This window comes from Mesocricetus auratus, unplaced genomic scaffold, assembly GCF_017639785.1.
Source record: "Mesocricetus auratus isolate SY011 unplaced genomic scaffold, BCM_Maur_2.0 Super-Scaffold_100041, whole genome shotgun sequence".
Classification (NCBI taxonomy): domain Eukaryota; kingdom Metazoa; phylum Chordata; class Mammalia; order Rodentia; family Cricetidae; genus Mesocricetus; species Mesocricetus auratus.
Window position 1 is genome coordinate 2,704,481 of NW_024429218.1, and position 27,385 is coordinate 2,731,865.

Below are 27,385 nucleotides of genomic sequence, written 5' to 3' on the forward strand. Positions count from 1 at the left end.
ATGAGCCCAAGTTAATTGATAATGTGCCCTTGAACCTGTTGTTGCCACCAACTCTTTTACAGGCCTTTGGGACTCTCCTTCTCATCCTGGGTCACCTTGCCCAGTCTTAATCCATGGGGAGATGCTTAGTCTTACTGCAGCTTGATAGGCCATGTTTTGTTGATATCCATGGGAGGACTGCCCTTTCCTGAGCAGAAACTAACAGGGGTGGATTGGGAAGTAAGAACAGAGGGGAATGTGGGAAGAGGGACTGGGAGGAAAAGAGGAAGGGGAAACCGCCTCCAGGATGTAAAATAAATAAACAAACAAACAGATTTATTTTTAAAAAGATGCTTCTTCAGTGGACTTTCACTTTAGAACTTACAGAGCTTATGCCCAGCAGTTCTCACAGTATCGGTCAATTCTAACTACGCAGTATTCCTAGAACCCTGTGTTTTCAGCGCCTGCTCAAATGTGCTACTCTGCGTCATACTAAACTGTGTAGTTCAGTTCAGTGTGCTCCATTCTGTGTTGACTCGAAGACTCCAGCTGGGTTGCAGCTTCTCTAAGGAGCAGGCTTTATGCTTGGGGCTTTTAGCTTATTCAGTGGGGAGATAAAAAGTGATGGTGTGCTTACCTTTAGTCTAACTCTATTAAATGAGGAGACTTTGTTTTCACTAACGACTTGCTAACTTATTTTAAAACAGCAGAGCTCCCCACATAAACTAATCTTTATGATAGGAAAGATAATGATGGTGACATGCACAGACGTCCTTTGTATTCACAGGAATGTGCTATGTTGTTGTGGGCGTTTTTCTGAGACGTCCTTTTTGATGTACGCTTTTCATTTATGGATTTCTTTTCAGCCCCAAACTTTAGTAATTACAAAAGATCAGAGTCAGATGAGTGTAAGGAAAAACTATTCAAATGTGATTTATCAGTAACTTTGTGTTGGCAATTTTTAAAAGAATACAGTATCACTTATTTAAAAAGCCTGTAATTTGTAGTTAAATTTGAGAAGTACATTTAGAACTTGGAAATTGTAGTAGTGTACAAAGTTTTTTTTTTTGTTAATTTCAGAAAAAATTAAACTGGGTAAAATAATGACTGACATTGAATCTGTGAGTAAGAAAATGGAGAAAGAAAAGCAGCTGTACTTCAAGAAATCCAGGTAATGTGGAATTATTTAACCTAGAAAACAAGGGAGAGAGAGAGAGACAGGGAACCAGAGATACAGCGAGAGAGGGAGGGAGAGAGGGAGAGAGACAGAGAGACAGAGACACAGAGAGAAATAGAGAGACAGAGACAAACAGAGAGAGAGAGAGGAGAGAGAGAGAAAGGAAAGAGATTTTCTTCTTTGCCAATATTCTCTCACCAACTGCAATGGTTTTTCATGCCCATTAACACCCCATGCACAAGGCTAATTTATCTTTCTACTCTAGTCCCAGAGCATATCAATTATCAAAATTTTAGTTTTCAGTTCAATTAACTTTTGAACTGGAGGATGTCTGAGTAGCTAAGCAAACCATCTGGGTTTTACAGTGCATAAGCTCAAATCCAATTTGTGTCTTTCTTGAGAAAAATGCCATATTTTATGATAATATTACATAAGTTTGGAATTTTAATAACTCCTTTGCAGCAATTATAGAGCAGAATAAGTTATAATTTTCCCTTTAAAATCTAATAATTAAAGGTTAGTCTTTCTCTAACAGAAGGTAAGGATGATTCCACAGAACATGGTTGGAATGCAGGGACTTGGAACATTGCTTCTGCTCTCCAAAGTATCTGGAGATGAGTCAGCTATTTTTCTGGATTAGTCTATATCTTCCAGATGATTTTACAAGGGTGTGCATGAGGGTTGGCCCTAAGGCTTTAGAGAAAACCTCCAACAGCCCCTAAACACATATTTTTGAGAACTTGTAGAATGTAAATACTCCTCTGTTAAAACAACTTTTGATGTCTTATTTTATAGGGGTTCATTGACACAATGTGTTAAGAAAAATTCAGTAATCGACACAATGTAAAAGTAATAGAAATTGGAGGAGATACTATTTTGCTTTAAAGAGTATCTTGGCTTCCAAAATTTGTGTCACAAATTAAGCTTAGCACTGGAAGATCCTTGTCCAGTGTAACAATTTTCTTTGATTAAATTTATTACAAGTCTCAGATTTGAACAAGTGGAAAGTGTGCACAATTCCAGGGCAACATGTTTGGTTTTATTCATGATAGGGGAAGAAATTATTAAATTGAAACATTAGTTAAATTTTCCCCCTTACTATCTTTACCCAATTTAACTTAAGATCCAGGCTAGCTTAACTAGGTCATGGCTGTGAAAAGACTACTTATAAAGCAGTTAAGCAGTTTAGATTATCCAGCGAGCTTTTAATAACTAGAAAAGATAACATTTAACAATACTTCTTTATTTATATGAAGCCTGTAATCCAAAGAACACTAATTGTGATTTAGGGACAAGTAGGGCACCCGTTAATGATAAATCTGGGCAGGAATAATGTCTTTCATTATGTTGTGTCTCTCAGTAGGGTTAACTGCTTCTCAGGGAATTGTTTCTCCTACAACTGATGGAAGATAAAGGTCTCCTAACACCTTTAGTTCCCATTTTTAATGAAAACATGTCCCGTTTAATGAGGAAGATCAAGCCTGTTTGAAATTAAGAGCAGGTATATGTACTTCAATGACAGCCTAGGGCACATAAAGCCTGAACTTCAATCCACTCGGGCTGCCTTGTCTTTATTTATAGCTAGTTTATGCTGGTAACTTGTCCCTGCCTTAGCAGTTAGCCTCATCTCATTAATGTTGGAGTGTAATGGGAACACAGAGGGAAAGGCAAGTAAGCATTGGGGATGTGGAGGTTCAGGTTCTTTGAAAACCTGTGTTTTAGTAGATTTAAAACAAAGGCATGAAGAGCCGGGCGGTGGTGTTGCACGCCTTTAATCCCAGCACTTGGGAGGCAGAGGCAGGCTGATCTCTGTGAGTTTGAGGCCATCCTGGTCTACCAGAGCTAGTTCCAAGACAGGCTCCAAAGTCACAGAGAAACCCTGCCTTGAAAACCAAAAAAAAAAAAAAAAAAAAAAAACCAACAACAAAAAAAACAAAAACAAAAAAATAACCAAAAAAAACAAAAAACAAAAAAAGCATCAGGTAGAGTTTTTTTTAATTTTAATTTTTAATTGAAATATGGTTCCCCATATAGTACAGAGAAAGAGGCTGTAGGCAGCCGAAAGGAGACAGTAGAATCAGCCAGTCAGTCAGGTAGAGGATTGCCAGCAGGCTTTCTCACAAGAGCCTGGGAGGGCTTCTGTCCGGGAGGCTTATGGAGAGCTTTTTTTCTGTCCTGTATTTTCTATCAAGGTTCCTTTGGAATCACTTATGGTTAAGGTGACACACAACATTTTTAGGTATACTATAAAAATATTGATTGAAGAAAAGAAAATAAATTGGCTACAAAACAAGAAATGTGAAACAATGTCCTAAATGTATGGTGTTTATCTTTGTCCACGCTTTCCTATTTTTGCATGCAAAGAGCAAAATAAAATGGAATGCTTCCATGTTTTCACATTTAAGCTTAAGAACGTGAAGTTCTTTACTGTATCTTCAAATTTAAATTAAAGGTTATCAGGCATAAGAATCCTGGTCCTAGGAGAGTAATGTGGATACCGTCTAAATGTTACTTTCCAATTCCAAAAAATTCACTTACCTGCCTATTTATTAGTGCTGATTTTTTTGTTGTTGTTAGTAATAGTTAGATGCATTTGAAGGAATGACTGCTGCATTTCTGTCAACACACTCCTGTAATTCAGGCAAGTGAGCGTGGTCTTAGTCCTCTAGTTTTTCATCGCTGTGCTTATTATGTTGTATTTGAAAACCTATGTTTAGGTCTTCTGATCACCCCTTTAACAGAACAAAGTTTTATCTCACCTCGAGAGTGCTAGGATATTGTCAAGCATTCCACTGTGTTGAAACATCTCAGAATTTTTACTTAATGGTTTTCAAATGTTTTGCTGAAAGGGCTCAATTGTCAATTTTTGTTACAGTTTTTCATTAGTAGGAGATTATTGAAAAAATATTTGTCCTAATTTTAAGATTAAGAAATACTTAGCCATGGTCCAAATACAAGAAAGTAAACTGTCCAATAAGCGCATTTTGCCTCAACTTTAGTAGGATATAAATGAATCCTAGAATTTCAAATGGAATCACCCCAATTCTTGACCAAATCAATGGATATATTTCAAATGCATGATGGAGATATGTGTTTATAACAACTTCTAACTTATTTACTCTTCATTGAGTGCCTATCTAATATCAACCTGTGATTAGAATGGTTGTAGCCTCTTCTCCCATTGATGCTAATGTTTTACTTAGGAAAACATTTTAATTAGTAAAAGCCATGTAACACTTACATAACACCCAGACAGCAATGCCATCTCTAGGCACTTACACCAAGCAGGTGATTAAACAGCAGCACAAATGAGAAGGCTCAAAGGTCTGAGAGCTTTTTTAAAAACAGTAAAATATGTGAGCAGCCCAAATATCCATTAGAAGACTGATAAAATATTGGTATATTTAATCCATACATTATTAAAAATGACAGTTCAATATAACAACATGCATGTATATATGTTAATGAAGATTTTCATAATATAAAAGTGAAAAAAACTATTTAGAAAGTTCATTTGTACATACATACCCAAGCATTGAAAAGGTATAGAATATATTATATAGCTAATCTTGTCAAATGAGGTTAGAATAAAGTAGTGTAATATAATTACTGAAGCTCCACTGCCTGACCTCAAATCACGGCTCCACCTATTTCTTGTTGGGACATTCTGACCTACATAACCCCTATGCATCTTAGTTCCCTCATGCATAAAATGGGTACACTAATAGTAAATCCAGTAGCAGATACTGCTGGGAGGGTGAAATCAGGCAAGACATACAGAAGACTCTGAATTTATACTATGAGAAAGTTTAGGTTTGCAAAAATTAGCAAAATATCCGAATGATGGGATTAGAGAACATTTTTCTTTTCATTTGGTGATTTATATATTCTAAACTGTTTATATGGCCCTTGACTCTTGGTCCAACAGATGAGCTTAAATCTCTATAAGCAACATTTGGAAAATGATATTATTTAAGATCTCTTGTGAAACAATGGAAAGTAAATACAATGCTTACTTTCCTGATTTTTGTTAGGTGGGGTTTGCTCAGAAAGGAGATGTTCCTCCTTTTGTGTCCACGTTTAAGAACCAGCAAATTTAGTATTATTCTTTCAGTAGTAGTCACTCTGCAGTACCTCCAGGATGCCACAGGTCTAGTCCTGTTGTCAGGAGTATCTCAGGTTAGCATTTAATCCTGTTTATTAGGCTTGGGGGCTCAATTACAAAACAGGGGAGACCGATTCACTCACGTTGTAACTCTGTGTTTTGGAAACAGAATGTTGGAACCCTTCCATTCCTATCTTGGCTTGCCTTTACAAAGTATGACCTCCTCTGTGGGACTTCTGAGAGAACTTGGTGAGTTTCACTAGGCTAATGCTAGGCACAGTAGTGGTTTTCATGATGTAAAGCAAAAGTTAGTATTGAACAAAGTCATTTGTTTATTATTTCATTTTAAAAACTATATCAAAATATAAAAGATTTGGGGGACAACTACTGAGAATTTCTGTTACTTTATTTAAACTTGAGAAGTTGGATCTTTTAAAAATGTGTGTAAATATAGAATGTTGTGGGAAATTATGAAAATGAATTCTTAGAATTTAAAGGGGTTTTTCAGTAATAATCATCCTAAGTTACTTATTCAAAATATATAAAATTTCTTCAAAAGAAGATACATATGTATTTTAAAGTCCCTTAAGTACAATCAGAAAGTTTGGAATTTAGAGACTATCTTGGAGATCCAGGAGGGATGTTGACCTAAGAAAACTATGTTGTAGTTTTCCTTTTTTGTAACTTGTTACTCATATTCTTTTTTTTCATTTTTTAAATTTAAATCAGAAACAAGCTTGCTTCACATGTCAATCCCAGCTCCCTCTTCCTCCCCTCCTTCCCTACCTCCCAGCCCCCCAAGTCCCCAATCCCCCACCCAATCCCAACTCCACTCTCCAGGGAGGGTGAGGCCCTTCATGGGGAATCCCCAAAGTCTGTCATATCCAATGTGTCCAGGCTGAGAGAACATCCCACCATGTGGAATAAGCTCCCAAAGTCCATTTGGATGCCAGGGATCTATTGCCCGAGGCCCCAAAGAATGCTGAGGCCTCCTCACTGATACCCACATTCAGGGGATCTGAATCAATCCCATGCTGGCCTTTTAGCTGTCAGTCTGGTGTCCATGAGCTGTTAGTCATATTCTTAACCTTCAGGCTGTTATGTTTTTCTTCTACTTATACAAAGACTATCTAGACAAAGGCTTAGCCATTGTCTGTTTAGCGTTGCACAAAAGATGGAAGACCTTTATAAATGTTTGCTGAGGGGCCTGGCGTTAGTGACACATGACTTTAATCCCAGCACTCGGGAGGCAGAGGCAGGCAGATCTCTGTGAGTTCGAGGCCAGACTGATCTACAGAGCGAGTTCCAGGACAGCCTCCAAAACAATACAGAGAAGCCCTGTCTCGAAAAACAAACAAACAAACAAAATGTTTGCTGAGGGACTGCCAGCCACAGATTATTGTGACACTGAATGGAAAAGAGCAGAATTGCAGCCACCACGTAATACTTTCAAGACTTGTTAAAAATTGCTCCAGTACAAAAATATTAAGATACCTAAATTTGTACCTAAAGGAACCACAGCTTCATGCCAGCAAAAGACCCTTCCACAGCCCTGCCATGAAATTATTTGCCTTAATACAATTTGGGGGACTAAAATACTTGATACTATTTTTAAATATTTTTTTTAAATATAATGACTGTTAGTGGACTGAAGTGATGGTATCATTAAGTTAACTAAAATGTGTTGGCAGTTTTATGCCTTACAACCAAACCCTCAGTAGATTATCCATGTTATCCCAGAGATCTCAACACTCATCTCACAGCATTCAGAACCAGAAAGCTGCATGTTCTGAAAGCATTAAAAATTGTAATAAATCCATAATTTCTGAATGTTATAGGTTTTCAGTTCCTTCCTCCTTTAAAATGAAATGTATCTCCAATATGGGCAGATATGTAACCAATGTTTCATCTTGTGAAGTTTTGTTGAATTTTCTTTTGTTTTTAGCTAAACCATTATTTTAATTGAAATAAAAAATTCTAAAACAACAAGCAGCTAAAACAGAAATGTCTAAAGGTTTGAAACCAGCAATTTATTTGTAAAATAAAATGCGAAAAATGTTAAATTTTGTTCTAAAATAATTTATATATACTCATAGCATTGCATCTTTTTTGAAAAACTAAATATTTTTTAGAATGACTTTTAAGTTCATTTTAATGATGTTTTCTAAAATATTTCTGACATGGGCATCTACTCCATTGTTATTTTAAGTCTGTTTGCTGAGACAGGTCTCCAGTTATCACAGGGAGCATTTACTGAAGTCGATTAAATAACAATGTCAAGTAGTCAAAGAATACAGGCATGCTTCCTCTGGAGTGCACAGCCATTTCCTATAATCTTAAACATTTCCAAAATACTAATAAATCATCATTTTCATTGTAGGAAAAAGGAAAGAAAACTAGATCATATGAATCAAGATTGATTCTGATTTCTATCCAGTTGATTGATATTTAAATGTATAATCTAGGGGGTTACAATGCCTTAAAGTCTCACTTTTTAAATTGGTGTAGCAGAGCACTTGGTAATGATGATATTGGGGTTCTGCTTCTTCTAGCTTCTAAGTGGAAGAAGCCTTACTGAATTACTGAATTACTTAGTTACTGATTCCTCATGGGAGATTCATAGAGGCTAATAATAACACCAAGCTGACAATGGTTAGTGCATGCTTGTGAGGTGTGTGACACAATCTGATGTTCACCAAAACTGAGCTGCAGTTACTAGTAACAGTTTCAAATGAATGAACTCAAAGGCACAGTAGGAGCAAACATCTGGTTTGCAAAGACCTGTCTCAACACCTACCCTACAAGAAGAGCCACCTTACAGTGTCACCCTCACAGTGTGAGCACTGTGGCCCTGAGACTCCTGTTTGGGCTATTGTCATGGTAGTCATCTTGCTCAAGACCTTCAATCTGCCCTTTTGCATTCCTACTTCAGTACTTTTGATAAGCCACTTCTAATTTGATATTCCAGCAAACACCCTTTCACCAGTGATTTCAAAGCTCTTTCTTTCCTTTCTGACTCAGAGAGTGGAACCATGGCATAAACTCTTATTTAGAAAGGTGTTCTGTAAATAAAAGAAAGTTTAAAACAAAATAGAAAGGCGTTCTTAACAGACCATTTCGAAAGAAACTCTGGAAGGAGGGAGTTGAACCAAAAAAACCCACATTGCCCTAAATAACAAATACTGTGACTTGATGATGATCCTTCAGCTCTGTGTGCTCTAAGTCTCTTATGTGTTGTCCTCAAGGAAAGGATGAAGTAGTTATTTAGGAAAGGAGTAGGTGGTTAGACAGTGTCTTTTATCTGTGTTTGGTTCTTAGTTTTTCTACACTGTTAACAGTAGAAGGACACTGATTTCCTCCAAATTCACAGTCTTGAGACCCTCAGGGAAAATAACTGAGTACAACTCTGATACAGCCTCTACCGGATGTGGGCTTGTAGTCACTGGTAAGTGCCAAAGCCTACTGTCAGGAACTCCATGTTTCTGGTGTGACATCACCATCACCTCCCCTATTCTGGAATCTGTTCCCTGTGCTGCCGGAAATCATATTAAATGACAAAAAAACCCTTTTATCATCTTAAAGTGTCCCCTACACACTTTAGGACTAACTGCAGACTGTCTTGAGAGCATTTATTCTGCAGCCCACTACTGTAGCGCTATTTCTCTCTCATCCTTAACACCTACATCTAGAGTTGGAGATGGAGGAGTGTCCCCTTGATCCTCATCACTGTTCCTTCCAGACCATTCCCTCCTCTTTTCTAAAATCCTCAGCTTTGGCTCTCGTGCCATCCAATGACATTCTCCATTAGCTTGTTTCTTGCAATAGTTACTGTTTTGTGCCATCTTCTCGTAGTCCCGGGACCCTTGTTAGTCTCTCTACTGCTTGTCATCATTCTCAGCTGCTTTGCTATCTAGGTAAATAAAATCTCTAATTCACCAGCTTCTCAATTCTTTTAGCTCTTTTCCTCTAGGGATTTTGCTTTCCATCCATCACCCCATATGTGTTCTTTCATGTTATCGTATAGGGAGCTAGATAGCACCTCCAGTATTCTACTTTGAAGAATGCTACTGATAATGCATGGCACCTCATAAAGTTCAACAACTCTTAAAAATTAGTTCCATGAGGAGTTTTGGTATTTAAAAAGATCAAGTTTTTAATTTCTTCTCTGTCTATACTTACTTCACCAGTAATCATACCCAGCTCATAATTTCATGCCCCCAGACTCCAGCTTATGTATTTTGTAAATCAGTTGTACCATTTATTATATCTTTGTAACCCAATTAGGGGATGTAATATAATTTATTAGAATAATTTTTACACACATGGAGCTCAAATATTTCCTTTCATTCTGAATGGAAAATACTGTTGCAAAGAATATAGCTTTCAAGGTTTTTATTTGTTTCTTTCTTTTTCTGAGAAAGTGGACACCACCTAAGGACTAAAAGCCCTGGTTAAATATTAAAGGATAACACAAAAGTATGTTAATAAACACAAGAAAGCCAGATTACACAGGGGTCTCATGCCCTTGAGAGGCTCTTGTTTTCATGGCTCACACTTCTTCCTGTTTGTCTAGAACTTCTGCTTACAAACTATGCCCAACCACACCTTTCCCATTCTTTCTCTATTTTTATGTATATGTTTGTAGGTTCTCACCTCTGTATGTTTGTATGTGCATATGTGTGATGCTTTCTAGATATGAATATGTATGGTATGATTGTCTTATCAATATGATGGAATTCTCTTCCAGTGAGATGAATGACATTTTTGTTAGGACAGTCAATAAAGAATACCTCATGATGAGTTATGTTGGCAGCAAAGGTAATTTCAAATAGTCAAGCTCTTTCATTATATTATGTTTATATTGCATTCAGATAAGTAACAATTTGCATATTTCATTTTTATAATACATACATACAGCCTTATTAAGAACACTCAGAGAAAAACATTCTCCTGTTAATGTTCTGCATTCTCTCTACCATGATTTCCAGCTTGTTTTTATTTCAAGATTTTGCTTCTTCATCTTTAAAAACCTGTAGCAACACAAGCTCATATGTTTCCTATAGTTAAGTCTACTATTATTTGATTAATTGCACAACATATCCATTTCATTTTCTCCAATGCTAATTACATTATCCCCCACCTACCCATATGTGCTGAAAGGCGTCCCTCATCTACCCCTTCTGAATGCCCATCTGGCGTGGTAGATGTCAGACAGGAGGAGTCACCTTCTTTGACTTGACTTTCCTGTAGGGTATAAAGACAACAAAGACAAAGAAGAGTGTCAGGGATTCTCTACTCATTTGAGAAGTATAAAATAGATAGCAACAACCATTTATTTATTTATTTATTTATTTATTTATCAGTTTAAATTTAGATAAGAAACGAGGTTGCTTCACAAGTCAGTTCCAGGTCCCTCTCCCTTTGCCTCCCCTCCTCCCGTGCCCTACCCCAAACCCCCCAATTATCCCCTCATTTCCCCAGGAAGGGTGAGGCCCTCCATGGGGGTGTCCATAGTCTGTCATTTCATCCGGGGCAAGGCCTAGACACTCCCCCAAGAGTTCAGGGTGAGAGTGCACCTTACATTGTTGGATGGGAGTCCAAAGTCCATGTGTATACTCGGGGTGAGTACTGATCTACTGCCCAAGGTCAATAGATTACCTAGGCCTCCTCACTGACACCCACATTCAGGGGGTCTTGATCAGTCCCATGCTGGATTCCCAGGCATCAGTTTGGGATTCAAGAGTTAACCTTTGTCAGGTCAGCTGTTTCTGGGGGTTAAACCAGCCCAGTCTTAATCCCTTTGGTCATCAGTCCTCCCTCTCTGTTCCTGGCTTTCATGAGTTCAGCTCAGTACTTAACCGAGGGAGTCTGCCTCTTCTTCCATCAGCTACTGAATGAAGTTTCTGTTTCCCAGACTCTCTGGCCATGGGATTGTAGGCTGGCACTCCCCAGATCTATGTCTAAAATCCATATATGAGAGAGTACATGCCATGTTTCTCTTTTTGTGACTGGGTTACCTCACTCAGGATGGTTTCTTCTAGTGTCATCCATTTGCCTGCAAATCTCAGGATTCCATTGTTTTTTTTCTGCTGAATAGTACTCCATTGTGTAAATGTACCACATTTTCTTTATCCACTCTTCGGTTGAGGGACATCTAGGTTGCTTCCAAGTTCTGGCTATTACAAATAATGCTTCTATGAACATAGTGGAACAGACATCTTTGTTGTATGAATGGGCATCTTTTGGATATATGCCTAAGAGTGGAGTTGCTGGGTGCAACAACCATTCTTGATACGTTTAATTTTATACTAGGGTCTACTATATAGCCACAAGTGGACTGAAAGATACATGAAGCTTATCTGAATACATTCAGTCATTGCTATAGCCCTGTTAATTATATGACCTCTCATCTCCAGAGTTTTGCTGTAACTATCAAATGTCTTCTTATTTTCACTCATTGGTATAATTTTAATTATTGCCATACCCTAAGATGTCTGACAAAAATAAAATTTAATGTATTTTAAATGCTTTGTTTTTCTTTGCTATAATGATTTTTCAAAATATTAACGAAAGAGTAGATGCTTATAACACAATAAATTTTATTTTTAATACAATGGTAGTATAATTTGTCAGATTGTTTTTATATATATATATATATATGCATGCACACACAAACACACACATACATAATTTGATTCTCAGATTTTATGCATGCTCAATCTTAACTTTCCCAATGTTTCTTACGAGGAACTAAGAATATGAAGCTTGTAACCAGCCTAAGCCATGTAAGTGTCAGCCTATGTTTAGTATATGAGAATGTGTGTATGTATATATGATGCTGTAGGTAAACTCCCAAGGCCTCACACATGCTGAACATCTACTCTATTACTGAAGTACACCCCAGCCCTAGTAGTATCATACTTCTGATTCCAATTTCCATATTTATTCCAGTTTACTATACAAATGTACATGCATTCATATTGTATGATATGTATTTATGACAGCTATGCCATTTGATTATTATGCAATCAGTATATAGTAAAACAAACTGATTCAGAATAGGAGGGGGCTGTAAGCTGAGCATTTTATAGAGCATGCAATATCATGAGCTAATAGGTAATATGCATCTGCCTACCTTTTTGACAGTTTTGGTCTTTGTACTATTAAGTATATTTCTCATTTCTTTGCATAATTTTTACAGTGAACTTTTTCAGTCAGTCTCACAAATATCAATATGGTTATTGTGTGTTACATACAGTTTTGCAATGTGATTTAGAAATTAGCATTGTTCTTTCAACATGTAATAATTTAATATGAGAAATGTTTTTCTGGTATGATTTCTCACGGCTCTCCTTAATAGGCACTTCATAAAAGTAAGAGTTTATTATCTGAAAAGAGATCTTTCCTCCTCCTCTCCAAGAAAATGTGAGAAAATATTCCTACTGTGCCAGAATCTGAACAATCAAGCATGCTCCTGCTGTGAGGGAAGCATTCTGCGACATTAAGGGCTCAGCAAGTCCCTCAGGGACAGGTGGGATGAAAGGAGACAGTCTTCAGACCGTTACAACAGTAGCCATGTCTTCAAGTCTGCTCTCTGCTTTTTACCTACACATAGTCTAATTTTCTGAAACTTTGAGGGAGACAGTACTTAGCCAATAATTACTATTGTTATTAAGAGTGGATTTCAGATGCTGATTACTTTAAATAGTTGTAGATAAAGTATTTTACAATTGTAGATAAAGAACTCATTGATACATCCTATGGCAACACCAAGAGAGAGCACCCTTAGGCCCTTGATGTACAATAAAAGTAACATTCAGAAAAGTTGTCATGTAGTAAACTCTAGCACATTAAAAAGTGGAGAGGAGGTAAAATAAAACTTTAGCACATTTTATTTAATATGGCCCAGTGTATCATTCCTATATATAAAATCAGTCTGAAAAAGTCATAAGCAATATATTTTATATACCCTTTTCTCACTAAGCTTTTGAGATCTTTGACTAGGGAAGCTTACCACACATTTTAGTTTTGGATACCCTTCATGTGTCCATAAAAATCCATGGCTTGTAGTTTCTTGAGCACAGCTTTTGACTGTGTGCTCCCAAGGATCTTGACCACTTATTTCTGTATTGATGACACTTGGCATATAGCAAATATACAACAGAATGAAGCACAGAGGGCAAAGAAAGGTCAAAGAACGTTGGAACGAAACTGCACACTCACCTGATGAGAGGTAGAACACCTGCTTACTTCATGTCTATCCTATCGTCTATCTGAACTCATGCGTTAGGTAACTTCATACATTTTTATTAGATTTTATAAATTAGCCTACCAAATGTAGTATTTTTTCCCCAGTCACAGCTTAGCAGAAAGAAACTAGAGTCAAAGAACGGGAGGCTATTGGCATCGAGATTATAGCCAAGGACGATTATGTTAAATTGCTTGGCACGCTGTGGAGTTAATTGCCCATGATCTTAAGCATAAACACTTAATTTATAAAACAGCCTCTAAACATGCAGGTCCATATTTAGATACATGGACATTTCGGTGAGTAAGTGGCGGTCGTATATCTAAACTGAAAACTTAATATCCCCATCACTTCAGGTTTCCTTGGCACCTCTCTGCTCAGGCCGATGCCCAAGGAACTGTCAAACACAAGGGTGCACAGTATGCTCTTCTGGTCCTAGACTTATGTTCGCACCTACACAGTATACTAAGCATGCAAGAATGTGAAATGTATCTACACACCCCCTCCCTCCCCTGCTCTACAGGGACAGGATCTTGACCCTCTGTGCTTTTGGGTTCTATCGATAAGAATCGTATCACTAACACTTTCCTAGTGTGGAGCCTGGGTGCTGAGGCCAGTGAGGTCTAGGACGATAGGTGTGGGGGTCTGAGCAGCTGTGCGAAACACGAGACGTGGGCACCTCTGAATCAGAATCTTTGCTCCATCCATTTGTTGTTTTCTTAAGTAATAATTTACCGTTTTAATTTTGTATACTGCAAGTTTTGTAGCTGGCCCGGGATGATGTGAGGAATGACGATGGTGTCAACCCTGCGTTAACACTGTACAGGTCACATTATAGAGCATTTCACGTGCAACTCAGCAGCCTCTCCACTCCTCTTCCCCATGACAGCCTTCTGCTGCATCCCTCAGAGATGACCGCCAACATTCGCGCTGTGATGGCTTTTCTTTCGACCTTCGTTAGTCACCAGGAGTAGTGGAGACACATCACTTTGCTTTGTGGCGTCTGCTTTTCTGTGCCACCCTGTGGTCTGCGGACCACACCCATGTCTGTACACGCTGCAGTTGCTGTGTGTCGTCACCGGTTCAGTGTGATGTTTCAGAAGCAGCGTGGGGTGGTCATCCTGTTCCTTTTGGACTGTCATACACATCATCCTCCTGGTGCTGGGTTTGTGGAAAGGCACTTTGCTCTGAGCCACATACAGAAGAGATTCTGTGACTCAGGAGTTGACGTTTTCAGCTCCTCAGCAGTGTCAAGCCGCCCCGCCAGGTTGTGCCGACTTGTGCTCCACTTGCAAGACAGTAAGTACATCCCTGTTGTGACTGCTTCTTGCAATGTTTAAACTCAAACCTCAGGCCTAGGAGTTGGGACACAGGCGTTTCTTTAAATTTTAGCTTAATTTTCACTTCCCTGTAAATGAAGTTTTCTTTCCTATACCGCTTGGCTATCTTACTAGTCAAAAAGAAAAATAAATCCTATTCGACTTTATCTACTTTTCTTTTTACTCTGTCCTGTTTCTGAATTGTAGTAGCTCTTTATAAAATATTCTCAGCTGTAGTCTGTCAATTGAAAAAAAATTCTTCAGTTCTTTATTATTAATCTTTACAGACATTTTATAAAGAGAAACATAATTTATCAGAGTTCTTTGTAGACCCATTTCTTTTTTAATGTTTGTAAAACATTAAAAATCATCAAGTCACAGAATTAATGTCCAGTATTCATTTTAAGCTGTTTGTTCTTTAGAATTGAATTTTTGGCAAAAAGTTTCATTCTTTCTTGTCCTTTCTTCCTTCTTAATAGTCATAGAAATCTTTGCTGACATGCCCTCATTCACTGAATTGACTTCAGAGCATCTCCATCACACGCTGGATTTCTGTAAATGCATGTGGTTTCTGTTCTTATATTGTTTTACTGTTGAGCTGTCTAGCCTGATGAGTGCAACATTACTCATTGCTATGTTATAATGAACCTTTTTCCGGTTTTCTAATTGTCTGAGACAAGATGCTGTCCCTGCATTCATGAATGGAAGACTTGCCTTCTTGTTTTTTTTTTTTTTTGAATATGTGTCATGTGCAATACTAGACTTTGTTTTTGTTGAGATAGGGTCTTGGAATGTAGCCCAATTTGGCCTTGAACTAAATCTTCCTGCTTCATGTTCCAAGCACCTGAGATAACCAGTGTGCTACCATAGCAGGCTAATAGAATTTGACTGTGTTCTTTCTTCCCATCTCCTTTATCTGCCACCAGTTTTCACTAGACATGTTATTTTTATATGTACCTTCATACTTTAAAAGCATGAACATGTTTTAATCTATATTACTTAATAATTACTGATGATTCAGCCATTGACACATTCATTAGTTTCTTTTCTTCTCTCAAAATTTTGGGTTAGTGGTTACTCAGAGCTCATGCTGACTGAAGTTTTCTATTACGCTCCTTCCTCTTATGAATCTTTTATGCTTTCTGAACCACCATAAGCTGGGCAGACTTTGCTCTTCATTTCTGAAGTTTGGTGTGTTTTCCGAGGAGTGCTTTAGTGAGCATCACAGAGTGTGGTCATTCGTCTGCTGAGAGATCCTTCAGTTTGAAGACTCTAATGTTTAGTATTTATTTTGTAACTGTCTTTAACTTGCTTTGTTATTTTTGTCTCTTTCTTGTTTGCTATCGTTTTTTTCTTCTAGTCTCTTACAATATTTTATCGTGTTTCAGGTTGTTCACATCCATCAATCCCATTTTCTATGTCTCCTCCTCTTTTTTCATTTCTGAAAGTGCTTTTATTGCCTGCTTTATTTCTCTCCTGAACTTACCAACTCAGATAATTATCTTTAATATTTCATTGTGTTTTACTTTTATTAAAATTTGTTTCTTTTCAGCTGACCTGAGAAAGTGGGAGTTCACGGACCCCAGTCTAACATCTGGGGAACCAACACAGGACCAAACCAGGCACACTGAACATGGGTGTTAGTTGGGAGGCCTGGGCAGTCTATGGGACCACTGACAGTGGAACCAGTATTTATCCCTAGTGCACTGATGGGCTTTGGGAGCCCATTCCCCATGGAGGGATACTCTCTCAGCTTAGATACACAGGGGAGAGTCTAGGTCCTGCCCCAAATAATGTGACAGACTTTGATGATCCTCCATGGGAGGCCTCACCCTCCCTGAGGAGTGGATGGAGGTTAGAATGGGGGGATTAGTGAAGGAATGGGAGGACAGGAGGGAGAAGGAACTGAGATTGATATGCAAAATAGGATTGTTTTTAATTTAAATAAAAATTAATTAAATTGTTTCTTTTTATGGTAGTAGTCAGCTTTTATCTCCCCTAACCTATTATATAATGTGATTGACCAGAATGTCTATTTTAGCTTATATTAGCAGTTTTCATCTTTGTTTTGTTCCTAGCAAAGATTTTTGCCTCATGACATATCTGCCATACATTGAGTCCTCTTTGAATGTTGTTTTTATGCAGTATTTTGTATATATTAAATATTAGTAAAATTTTAATTAATACTCAATTTGAATGTATTGGCTATTTCTCGGACAAGAAACTTGAGGAGAGGTTGGATGTGACCAGCCAGAGCAGTGCTAGTGGATCATGGGAAACTCCTTTACAGACACAGTTTGGGTATGTGCATGAGTTGTTTAGCCTTTATTTTCCCAGCTATTTTATTTCCACATTTCATTGTGTTGACTACCTGTCCTTCTTTCTACCTCATCTGGATGCTGAATGCTGAGAATTTGTGAAAACCTTTCAACATCACTTTTCAAAAAATTTAAGATTCCCTAACAAATATCAAGAGCGATGCTGTTGTCAAAATAAGAATCCTATCCTCATTTCCCCAGATAGATAGATCCTTCTGCTGTGGCCACGTATTCTCTCAGGATGGGCAACTGTGAACATCTGTGGCACCTTTTGCTCCTATTTTCAAATACATTCACATTCTCAGGTACAGGAATTAGAACTCAGCTCAGTCCATGAGATACAGCCTGCCTCTGTTTGGTGGAGAATGAATTAACTAATTGTTTTAACTTCATTGTTTTTTAAAATCAGATAAATAACTCTTGTGAAACAGCTTTTTGAAAGCCTAAACACTGCTCTTGTGATCACAGCTATCCTTGTTTTAATTTTGTTTAAATTTATACATTATTTAGGTTGAGGGAAAGTACTTGGAGACCTTTTGTTGAGCCTGTATCAGGGTGTTCAGATGCTCAGGATTCTGAATTTCCTGTTTGATGGGCAGTATAGCAGTTCTGCAAGCACATGCAAACTGTTGTCATGCAGCCCTGGAAATGGGGACACTGGAATGGCACTTTGAGTTAGTCTGTCAGTGAATAGAAGTTTATGCTCTCAGGATCTTGAAAATTATAATGGGATATTTATTTCTACATAACAAGAAGAAATATGATTTTGATAAATTGCCCTTTAAAAGTCAGAGTTTAAATACATTTTTAATTTATTTTTTGAGAATTTTATTTAAGAGTACTGCATTTTCACTCCTACCTCTCTTTCAAATCTTCTAGTGTCTCCTAATCCCCCTTAAATTTATGGCCTCCATTTATTTTTTAAGTGTTGTTGTCTTTTGTAATTTAAATTAGAAACAATCTTGTTTTACATATCAATCCCAGTTCCTTCTCCCTCCCATTCTTCCATATCCCCCATTAACTCCCTATCCCCCTTCTGCTGCCCAGGGAGGGTAAGGCATTCCATGGGGCATCATCAAGGTCTGTCACATCATTTGGGGCAGGACCTAGACCCTCCCCTACGTGTCTAGGCTGAGAGAGTATCCCTCTATGGGGAATGGACTCTCAAAGTTCATTCATACACTAGTGATAAATACTATTCCACTACCAGAGGCCCCATAGACTGCTCATTGCCTCCACTTCTACAGTTAATATTGTTACTTACATACATATGTATATAACTAAGTAGATTATATACCTGCCTACTTGCCTGCCTACATAAACACACATATATAACTCAATAAATATACCCATGTTGTATATACATGTTTTTAGGGCTGAGCACTTGAGGTTGGATAGTCTATCAGGGGTTCATCCCCAGAGAAAACCTATTTAAAATAAGTCACTAAGAAGTACAAAGACAGCTGGGCAGCTCCTGGCCAGATAAGCATCAAATCCAAATTGGGGTGCAGTGTCCTGAGCAAGCCTGCGGTTGAGGAGAAGAGGCTGAGGACCTACAGTGGTGAAGTTTGCAAAGGACTGTCCAGATTTAAGCTTGCACAGTCTTGAGGTAAGTTGATCCCTAATTTTCTGAGAAATCACCACAAGACTTCCAGTTTTGCAATCCCACCAGCAATGGAGGAATGCTCCCCTTTTTCCACATCCTCTCCAGCATAAGCTGTAATTAGTGTTTTTTTATTTTAGACATTAAGTATAAGATCAGTATAAGATGGAATCTCAGAGTGGTTTTGATTTGTATTCCCTGATGGCTAAGGATGTCGAGCATTTCCTTAAGTGTCTTTCTGCCATTTGAGATTCTTCTGCTGAGAATTCTCTATTTTCTATTTTGTTCTGTAACCCATTTTTAAATTGGATTATTTGGTAGTTTGATGTCTAGTTTTTTGAGTTCTTTGTATATTTTGGAAATAAGCCCTCTGTCAGATGTGGGGTTGGTGAAGATCTTTTCCCATTCTGTAGGGAGCCATTTGGTCTTGTTAACCATGTTCTTTGCTTTACAGAAGTGTCTCAATTTCAGGAGGTCCCATTTATTAATTATTGCTCTCAGTGTCTATGCTACTGGTGTTCTATTTAGGAAGTGGTCTCCTGTGTCTATGCATTCAAATGAATTTCCCACTTTCTCTTCTATGAGGTTCAGTGTGGATGGATTTATATTGAGGTCTTTGATCCATTTGGACTTAAGTTTTGTGCATGGCAATAAGTATAGATCTATTTGCATTCTTCTACATGTTGACAGTGTTATACAAGAACAATTTGTTAAATATATTTTCTTTTTTTCCATTTTACATTTTTTGCTTCTTTGTGTTCATAGGTGTGTGGGTTGATATCAGGGCCTTGAATCAATTCCATTTGTCCACCTGTCTGTTTTTATGCCAGTACCAAGCTGTTTTTATTACTTTAGCTCTAGCTCTATAGTAGTGCTTGAAGTCAGGGATGGTGATGCCCCCAGATGATCCTTTATTGTACAGGGTTGTTTTGACTATCCTGTGTTTTTTGTTTTTCCATATGAAGTTGAGTATTGATCTTTCAAGATCTTTGAAGAACTGTGCTGGGATTTTGATAGGAATTGCATTGAATCTGTAGATTACTTTTGGTAGGACTGCCATTTTTACTATGTAGATCCTACCTCTCCAAAATCATGGGAAATTTTTTTCATTTTCTGTTATCTTCTTTAACTTCTTTCTTTAAAGACTCAAAGTTCTTATTATACAGGTCTTTCACTTGTTTGGTTAGAGTCATCCCCAAGATATTTTATGTTATTTGTGGCTATTGTAAAGGGTGATGTTTCTCTGATTTCTTCTCAGGTGGCTGGGATTTCTAACCACTCTAATTTAGTATGTCAATTACTTATTATAAAGGTATGTGTATGGTTAACGAGCTGTAACCTTTCAGGAAGTGACTCAGCTTTGACTTGGCAACATAGCATGAGCAGCAAGCATGCTGTGCTTCTGTGAAGGTACCAACAGATGTTGAACAAAGTAACTTTTCTTTATTTGCTCATTAGAATATAATTTACAGTCACTGTCACACTGAGATGCCCAAATCTCAAGTCACCACCCAGTTTTGCAAATAGTTTTAATGACAGAGAACATTTCTGTTACCACGGAAAGCTCCTCTGTCCCTTCCCAGTCTCTCACTGCCTTCTACCGTTAATGGGTAATACTGGCTGATGTGATCATGATCACATATTCATATCATATTCAAGTGATGTACATTGTAATCCCTGACAGTTTGAGCATGCCATAGAAATGGAATCATACAATTTGTGTGTTAGTTTAATGTAATTGCTGGATTCTTCCATGTTCTTGACTGTATCCGTAATTTATTTATAATTGAATAGTAGTCTGTTGATTTGTACCACAGTGCTTAATTGCATTCTCTTGTTTATGTATATTTGTATTATTTTTAGTTCTTTGTTAATGTAAGTAAGTAAAGCTGCCAATGCCATTTGTACAAATTGTTATGTCATGATGGGAGATGTCCTTCTGTATGTTGTGAATATATGTTCTCTTATTGGTTGATGAATAAAGCTGTTTCAGTCAATGGACAGGCAGGATGTAGCCAGACGGGAAGTATAGGTGGGGCAATCAGACTAGGAGAATCTGAGGAAGCCAGAGTTCTGGGCATCACCGGTAAGCCAAGACCATGAGGAGATACATAGATGAAAAGAAATGGGTTAATAATTAAGAGAGAGAGCTAGCCAATAAGAAGCCTGAGTCGTTGGCCAAACGGTTTATGATTAATATAAGCTTCTGTGGGTTTATTAGGGGCTAAACAGCTGCAGGACCAGGCAGGACAGAAACTTCTGTTCTTACTGTCATATATTTTTGTTTGATCAGGTAAATACCTGGATGTAGCATTGATGAATTATAGCAAGGCATACATTTACTTAGGAAATAAAGTCTTTTCCAAGGCAACGGTCCCATGGTTGCTTTTATTAGCCATGTATGTGCATTACAATTCTCTGACTTTCTAATAGTCTGTCAGTCTTGCTCACTTTAATTGTTTCAGTGGGGTGATCCCATGGAGGTTTCACTTTCCAGTTTTCATGTAGTTATTATTATTATTTAAAAATGTATATATGTGTGTGCCTATGGGTGAGTATGGGCACATGTGTGCAGATGCCATGAGAATTAGAAGAGGACACTGTATTCCCTGGAGCTGGATTTACAGGCGTTGTTGTCCACTAGATCCATGTGCTTGAAACTAAATTCAAGTCCTCTACAAAAGCAGTAAGCATGTGCACTGATGAACCATCTCTCCAACTCCTCAATTTCCATTGTCATGACTGATATCCAATGGATACACTGGCTTACATGCATATATTATTTGAAAAAATTATACATTGTGTGGTATGTGTGTGTCGTGTGTGTGTGTGTGTTTGAAAGTGTGCACATTTTGGTGCGTGCATGCCCATGTGTGTGCAATGCATGCATGCTTGTGTATGTGCATATATGCATGCATGCATGTGTGTGCCTGTGTGATGTCATGTGTGTGTCTGTGATGGGGGAAGTCCTTCTGTATATATGTTTCTATTATTAGTTAATGAATAAAACACTGCTTGGCCAATTAAACAGGAAGATAGGTGGGACTAGGAGACAAGGAAAATTCTTGAGAAGGTAGGCAGAGAGGGCCCACAAGAACAGTTGTCATGTAGGCTGTCAAAGAGTAACAGGTCTGGACCTTGTCCAGTAAAATAACATCATGTGTAAATACTTAGATTAATAGAAATGGGTTAGTAATTAAGACATAACTAGCTAATAAGAAATCTGGCTTTTGGCCAACAGTTTAATAATTAATATAGCATCTGTGTGTTTATTTGGAGCTGAGAAGGGTGGTGGGACCAGGCTGGAAAGAGAAACCATTTAAAATATGTCTGCCTGTATTGTGTGTGTATTGTGCATGAATGTTGTGTGAGTGTGTGCAGTGTGCATGTATGTCTGCATGCATGCTTCCATGTGTGTGCCAGCATATGGGTGTGGTTCATGAATGCTGTGTGCATGTGTGTCTGCATGCATACATGCATGTGTGTGCCTGTGTGTGTATGTGGCACATGAATGCTTGTACAGAGGATGTCGGGTGTCCCTCTCTGCTTTCCTCTTTTGAGGTAGGCCTGTTCAGTGAATCTGCAGCAAGACTAGGGAGTGGGGGCCAGAAAGCTCCTTCTATACTTCTTTCTGCTCCTTACAGTGCAGGGCTGAGGCCTCCTGTATGTCCAGCATCTGGCTTTCTATGTGAGTGCTGGGAGTCATGTTCAGGGCTCCATGCTTGCGAGGCATGTGCTTTCACCCACTGAACAGCCTTCCAGTTGATGTCTTTTCTGTGGTGCTTGCCTTTTGTCAGCTTTTAAAATGGGATGATTTGCCGTCATGGTACAGAGTCCCAGGAACCTGCATATGTCCTAAAGTCCTTTGTCACGTTTTGTGTTTACGACAGCCAGGAGTTTCTACTCTTTTCTTGCCATTCCCAATGTGCAGGTTTTATTTTTGATGAAGTCCAATTTTTCAATTTTTTGTTTTATGGCTTATGCCTTCTGTGGCCTCTGTAAAAACCTTTGCCTGCCTGAGGATGTGAAAATTTCCTACATTTTTTCTAGTACCTTTGTTGGGTTAGCTTTCATAATTTTCTTTATGACACATGTTAAATCAACTTCTGTGTATGATTTAATATAACTTTGTCTTTGATATTACATGTGCAAGCTGAATTCAGGAATTTCTATCATGCTCCTACATCGGTTTGTCTGCATATCCTTTCCCTAATCCACATCATCTTAGCCTGTGTCTTTCACCATTTGAGGTCATGTGTGTCCTTTGATTTTCATCTCTCATGTTGTTTTCAGAATTTTTTCTTGTGTTTCTGTAAGTTTAAGTTATCACTCAATTGCTAGTTTAAAAGCCGGTTGCGATTCTTTTTTAAAAAATTTTAATTTAAATTAAAGCAATCTTATTTTACATTACAATCCCAGTTTCCTCTCTCTCCCATTCTCCCACTCCCCCCCACCATCTCCCCATCCCACCTCCATCCAGTCCTCAGGGTGAGGCCTCCCATGGAGGATCATCAAAATCTGTCACATCATTTAAGGCAGGACCGACGCTCTCCCCCATGTATCTGAACTGAGAAAATATCCCTCCATAGCAATGGGCTCCAAAAAGGCCATTCATCAGTGGTCCCATAGAGTGCCCAAGCTCCATCTGACACCCATGTTCAGGGGACCTGGTTTGGTCAATCTGTGGTCTGTGAGCTCCCACTTGTTCAGGTTAGCCTGCTTTGATTCTAACTGGGAATACCTTGAATCTATGAGGGAATAGAATAGCAACCTTAAGATTGCTTTCTGACATGAACTTGGTGTCCTTTTTGCAGTGTATGCAGAGGAAATCGACTTCTTTAGACTATTTTGACCGTCTTTGCCAGTAGTTAGGATCCACACACCTTCTCAGGAGTAATTTCCCTCAGGTCTCTTGTCAGTTTAAGAGGAAGAGACACTCCTTTTGTTGGTCTTCTAGCGATTCTGTATTGCCTGTTAGGTCACAATCGTCTTTCAATTTATCTTCATGTATTTGGGTCCTTTATAGTCGGTCAGCAATATTTTCTCTTTTGGTTGTAAAATTCTTACAAGTTATTTATTAAATTTATTTTCAATGCTTTAAGTTTTAAAATGACTGTAATCTATATTAGACAGGGTTATCTGTAGGAAGCAGAGGGGGAGAGGGGAAGAGGAGAGGGAGAGGAAGACATAAACACTCACACACACAGAAGGAGACAGAGAGAGAAAGAGAGAGAGAGAGAGAGAGAGAGAGAGAGAGAGAGAGAGAGAGAGAGAGAGAGAGAGAGAGAGAATACAGGTGAATCAGTTTTCTCCAGGGATGAGCCCCTGATAAATTATATAATCTCAAAAAAGTCATGCTCAACATGTGTACACACAAGCAGTATTAGATGGACTGAGTAGTGTGTGTGTGTGTGTGTGTGTGTTTGTGTGTGTGTGTGTGTGTGTGTCTAAATATGGAAGAAGGGATTGTGACATGGAGCAGGGAAGGGATGTGTGAAAATGATGTAAATTCAATACTCAAATATGATGTTCTCAAGAAAATGTATAAATGTGAAATATTTGTGAATGCTTCACATATTTGTTACATATATTAAAACATTTGAATATACCTATATAAAAGTTTACTTACTTGATTTACCCCACAGTCTGTTGAAATAGTAAACTACATGGACTACTTTTCCATGTTTAAAATCGATCTTGCTTCTCAGCCTACATAGATGTAATACTTATGCACTGGTGAACCCCCAGCTGCTCACTATGCTCACTAAGGCTTTCCTTTTTATGCATTGGTAGCCCCTTCCCAGCAGCTCACTGAGGCCTTTACTGTCTTGCCCATCTGTAACTTTCCTTTCTTGTCTTCTCTTATCTGACTTTGCTCTTGAGCTTATTGTAGCTTCATAAGCTGAGCTGGGTTTCTTATCGTTTCCCAAGTAGCGTGCAGATTTTGCCTGGAATTGGTGTAAAGATAAAGAATATTCCCTACACAGCCAACAACAGCTTTGCAGTTTGGAAATATCTATATTGGAAAAAGACTTCTAGATTTCTATATACATCCATCCTAGAAGTGAACTTTTTCAGGTCCAACTGCCCATTTCTTCATCAGCACCATTGTGAGCTCTGGAAAGTGGGAGAATCTGAACATGAGCTGCTAGTAGTGCAGTGTGGGAGTTCAGTGTGAGAGTGCAGTGAGGGCGTGCAGTTAGGGTGTGCAGTGAGGGAATGCTTTGAGAGTGCAGTGTAACAATGCAGTGTTCAGGGAAACAGTGCAGTTAGACATAAGTGTGGTGTGCAGTGCAGATGCAGTGAGGGAGTGCAGTGAGAAAGTACAGTGCATGGTGTGAGAGAGAGGAGGGAGTGCAGTGAGGGAACACATCGTGAGTGCAGTGAGGGAGTGCAATGAGATTGTAGTGTGTGAGTGTGGTGAAATAATGTGATGTGAAAGCACAGTATGCAGTGTGAGAGCACAGTGAGGAGGTGTGGTGTGAGAGTTCAGTGTGCAGTGTGAGAGTGCAGTGAGGGAGTGTAGTGTGCAGTGTGCAGTATGAGAGTGCAGTGAGGGAGCACAGTGTGAGAATGCAGTGTGAGGGTCCAGTTAAACAGTGCAGTGTGCAGTGTGAGTGCATTGTGAGAGTGCATTGTTAGTGCAGTTTGAGAGTGCACTGAGAGAGTGCAGTTAGAGTGCAGTGAGAGTGCAGCAAGGGCGTGCACGGAGAGAAGAGTGCAGTATGCAGTGAGAGTGCAATGTTACTGTGCAGTGTGAGAGTGCATTGTGAGAGTGCAGTGTGAAGTAGGAGAGCACAGTGAGAGTGCAGTGAGGGACTGCAGTGAGTGTACAGTGAGTGTGCAATGAGAGTGCAGTGTGCAGTGTGATAGTGCAGCGAGTGTGCAATATGAGTGTGCAGTGTGAGAGTGCAGTGTGAAGTATGAGAGCGCAGTGTGAGAGTGCAGTGTGAAGTATGATAGTGTAGTGAGAGTGCAGTGAGGGAGCGCAGTGAGTGTGCAGTGAGAGAGTACAGTATGCAGTGTGAGAGTGCTCCTGAAGTGTTTGCAACTCAGTCAAATCACATTGTTTTTTCTCCATTCTCAGATTTCACCTACTACCTTCTTCTTGACTTCTGTAGTAACATTTCTTTCTCTGTGGCCTGAACAATGTGAGAAATTTTAATATTCTTTCTTTGGATAATACAGAAATACCATGCAATTCAAAAAAGAATTTTAATGGAAAAATCTCGATATATCCAAGACTTAAGAAAGGAAAACACTAAATCCATATAATCTCACCATGCAGCCTCAATCACTATGATCTCTGAATCAGTTTTACTTATACCCAATTCCCTTCTCAGCTCAGATTACTTGGAGTAAATTCCTCAAAATCCCCCTTTAGATTTCTTTCAACTTGCATTATAAAAGATAAAGAATCTCTTTTGAAAATCTATCCAAAATACAATCAAATATTGATAGTAACTAATTGATATCAGTAATCGATATTCACTAGCTGTTGCCTTACTTGTAAGAGATCATTCAGGTAGGGATGACATTGATAAACTTAGTTTAATCTTTCAAAAGGTTGAGAACATTTTGCATAACAGATCTGAAGGCAAAGAAATGTTGGCTGGTCTTGTTTTGATTAGTTTGATGATGGCTGAGCATCAAGGTGCCAAGATGGGTCTGTACACATAATCTTATGCACGAGCTGTGCTTTAGAAAGAACTTAGAATTTGTGGCTGAATTATTGGACCTGCAAAGACAATTCCACAATTCAAAGCATAAATTGTCTTTTGTCTCAGTGGTGAAGACTTCAACCTCAGCCTCCATAGCCATGCCAATTAATGAATCATGATTAGTTCAATTACTACAAGATATACTTTTCTTAATATTGAAAAACTTTCAGTGTTAATATTTAATAATTAAGAATAGGCATCAGGAGACAGAACATCTGTGAAATATTTTAATAGTACAGTCAATGTTCAACTATCAGTAATAATGGAAGCAGAACCCACATCTACCTGAGTTCCATAGATAAATCCTGAAGTGTTAACGTATAGAGCTAACATTATGCTTTCAGAACTTGGCCTTCTATTTATAGTAAATAGGAATTCTGATATGTGTCTCACCTGTGATTTTTGACAAAAGCACCGAAGAAGGAGAACAGGCAGAAACGGCTTAATTCTGTAGCAAATAATTGTGAATGCTAATCTTGATAGAGTTTGTGACTTATCTCACTTAACTAATTTTGCTTGTGAGGTGTTTTCTACAGCTTTATAAACTTATAGTAATTTCAGAAAATTTTAATTGACTTTGGTATTATGGGATGATTACATAGACGAAAATAGGGCTAAAGTTCCATTCTGTGATTATTCTTTTATTTGTACCCCCTTTTTTCCTTCTTTAATGAATTCCTCTAGTGAGCTTTTAGTAAAGACAATAATATGACAATGATCTCCAGTCTTCTGACAAGCCAACTCTCAAAGGCAGATGGAAATTACAAGCTCAAGCTTCCTTAGGAAATTAGATTCTTATTTTTGTTTTCCAAATGGGGATCAGCCCATTCCAGAATTTGCACAATAATCCTGGCTTCTGCTTGTTCACTTAGCATTTAAATTGTTACAATACTAAGATGTGAACTTATCAGATTG

General features: G+C 38.3%; 1 protein-coding gene across 2 annotated transcripts in view; it reads left to right on the forward strand.

Annotated features, from left to right (window-relative positions):
* Iqcm (IQ motif containing M) overlaps positions 1 to 27,385 on the forward strand; it is a 466,620-nt gene that overhangs the window by 154,582 nt on the left and 284,653 nt on the right. For both annotated transcript variants that reach the window (XM_040734846.1, XM_040734847.1), the window contains exons 6-7: positions 1,060 to 1,150; positions 5,431 to 5,510. In XM_040734846.1, coding sequence (XP_040590780.1) covers positions 1,060 to 1,150; positions 5,431 to 5,510 — 171 coding nt within the window. The remainder of the gene's footprint in view (positions 1 to 1,059; positions 1,151 to 5,430; positions 5,511 to 27,385) is intronic.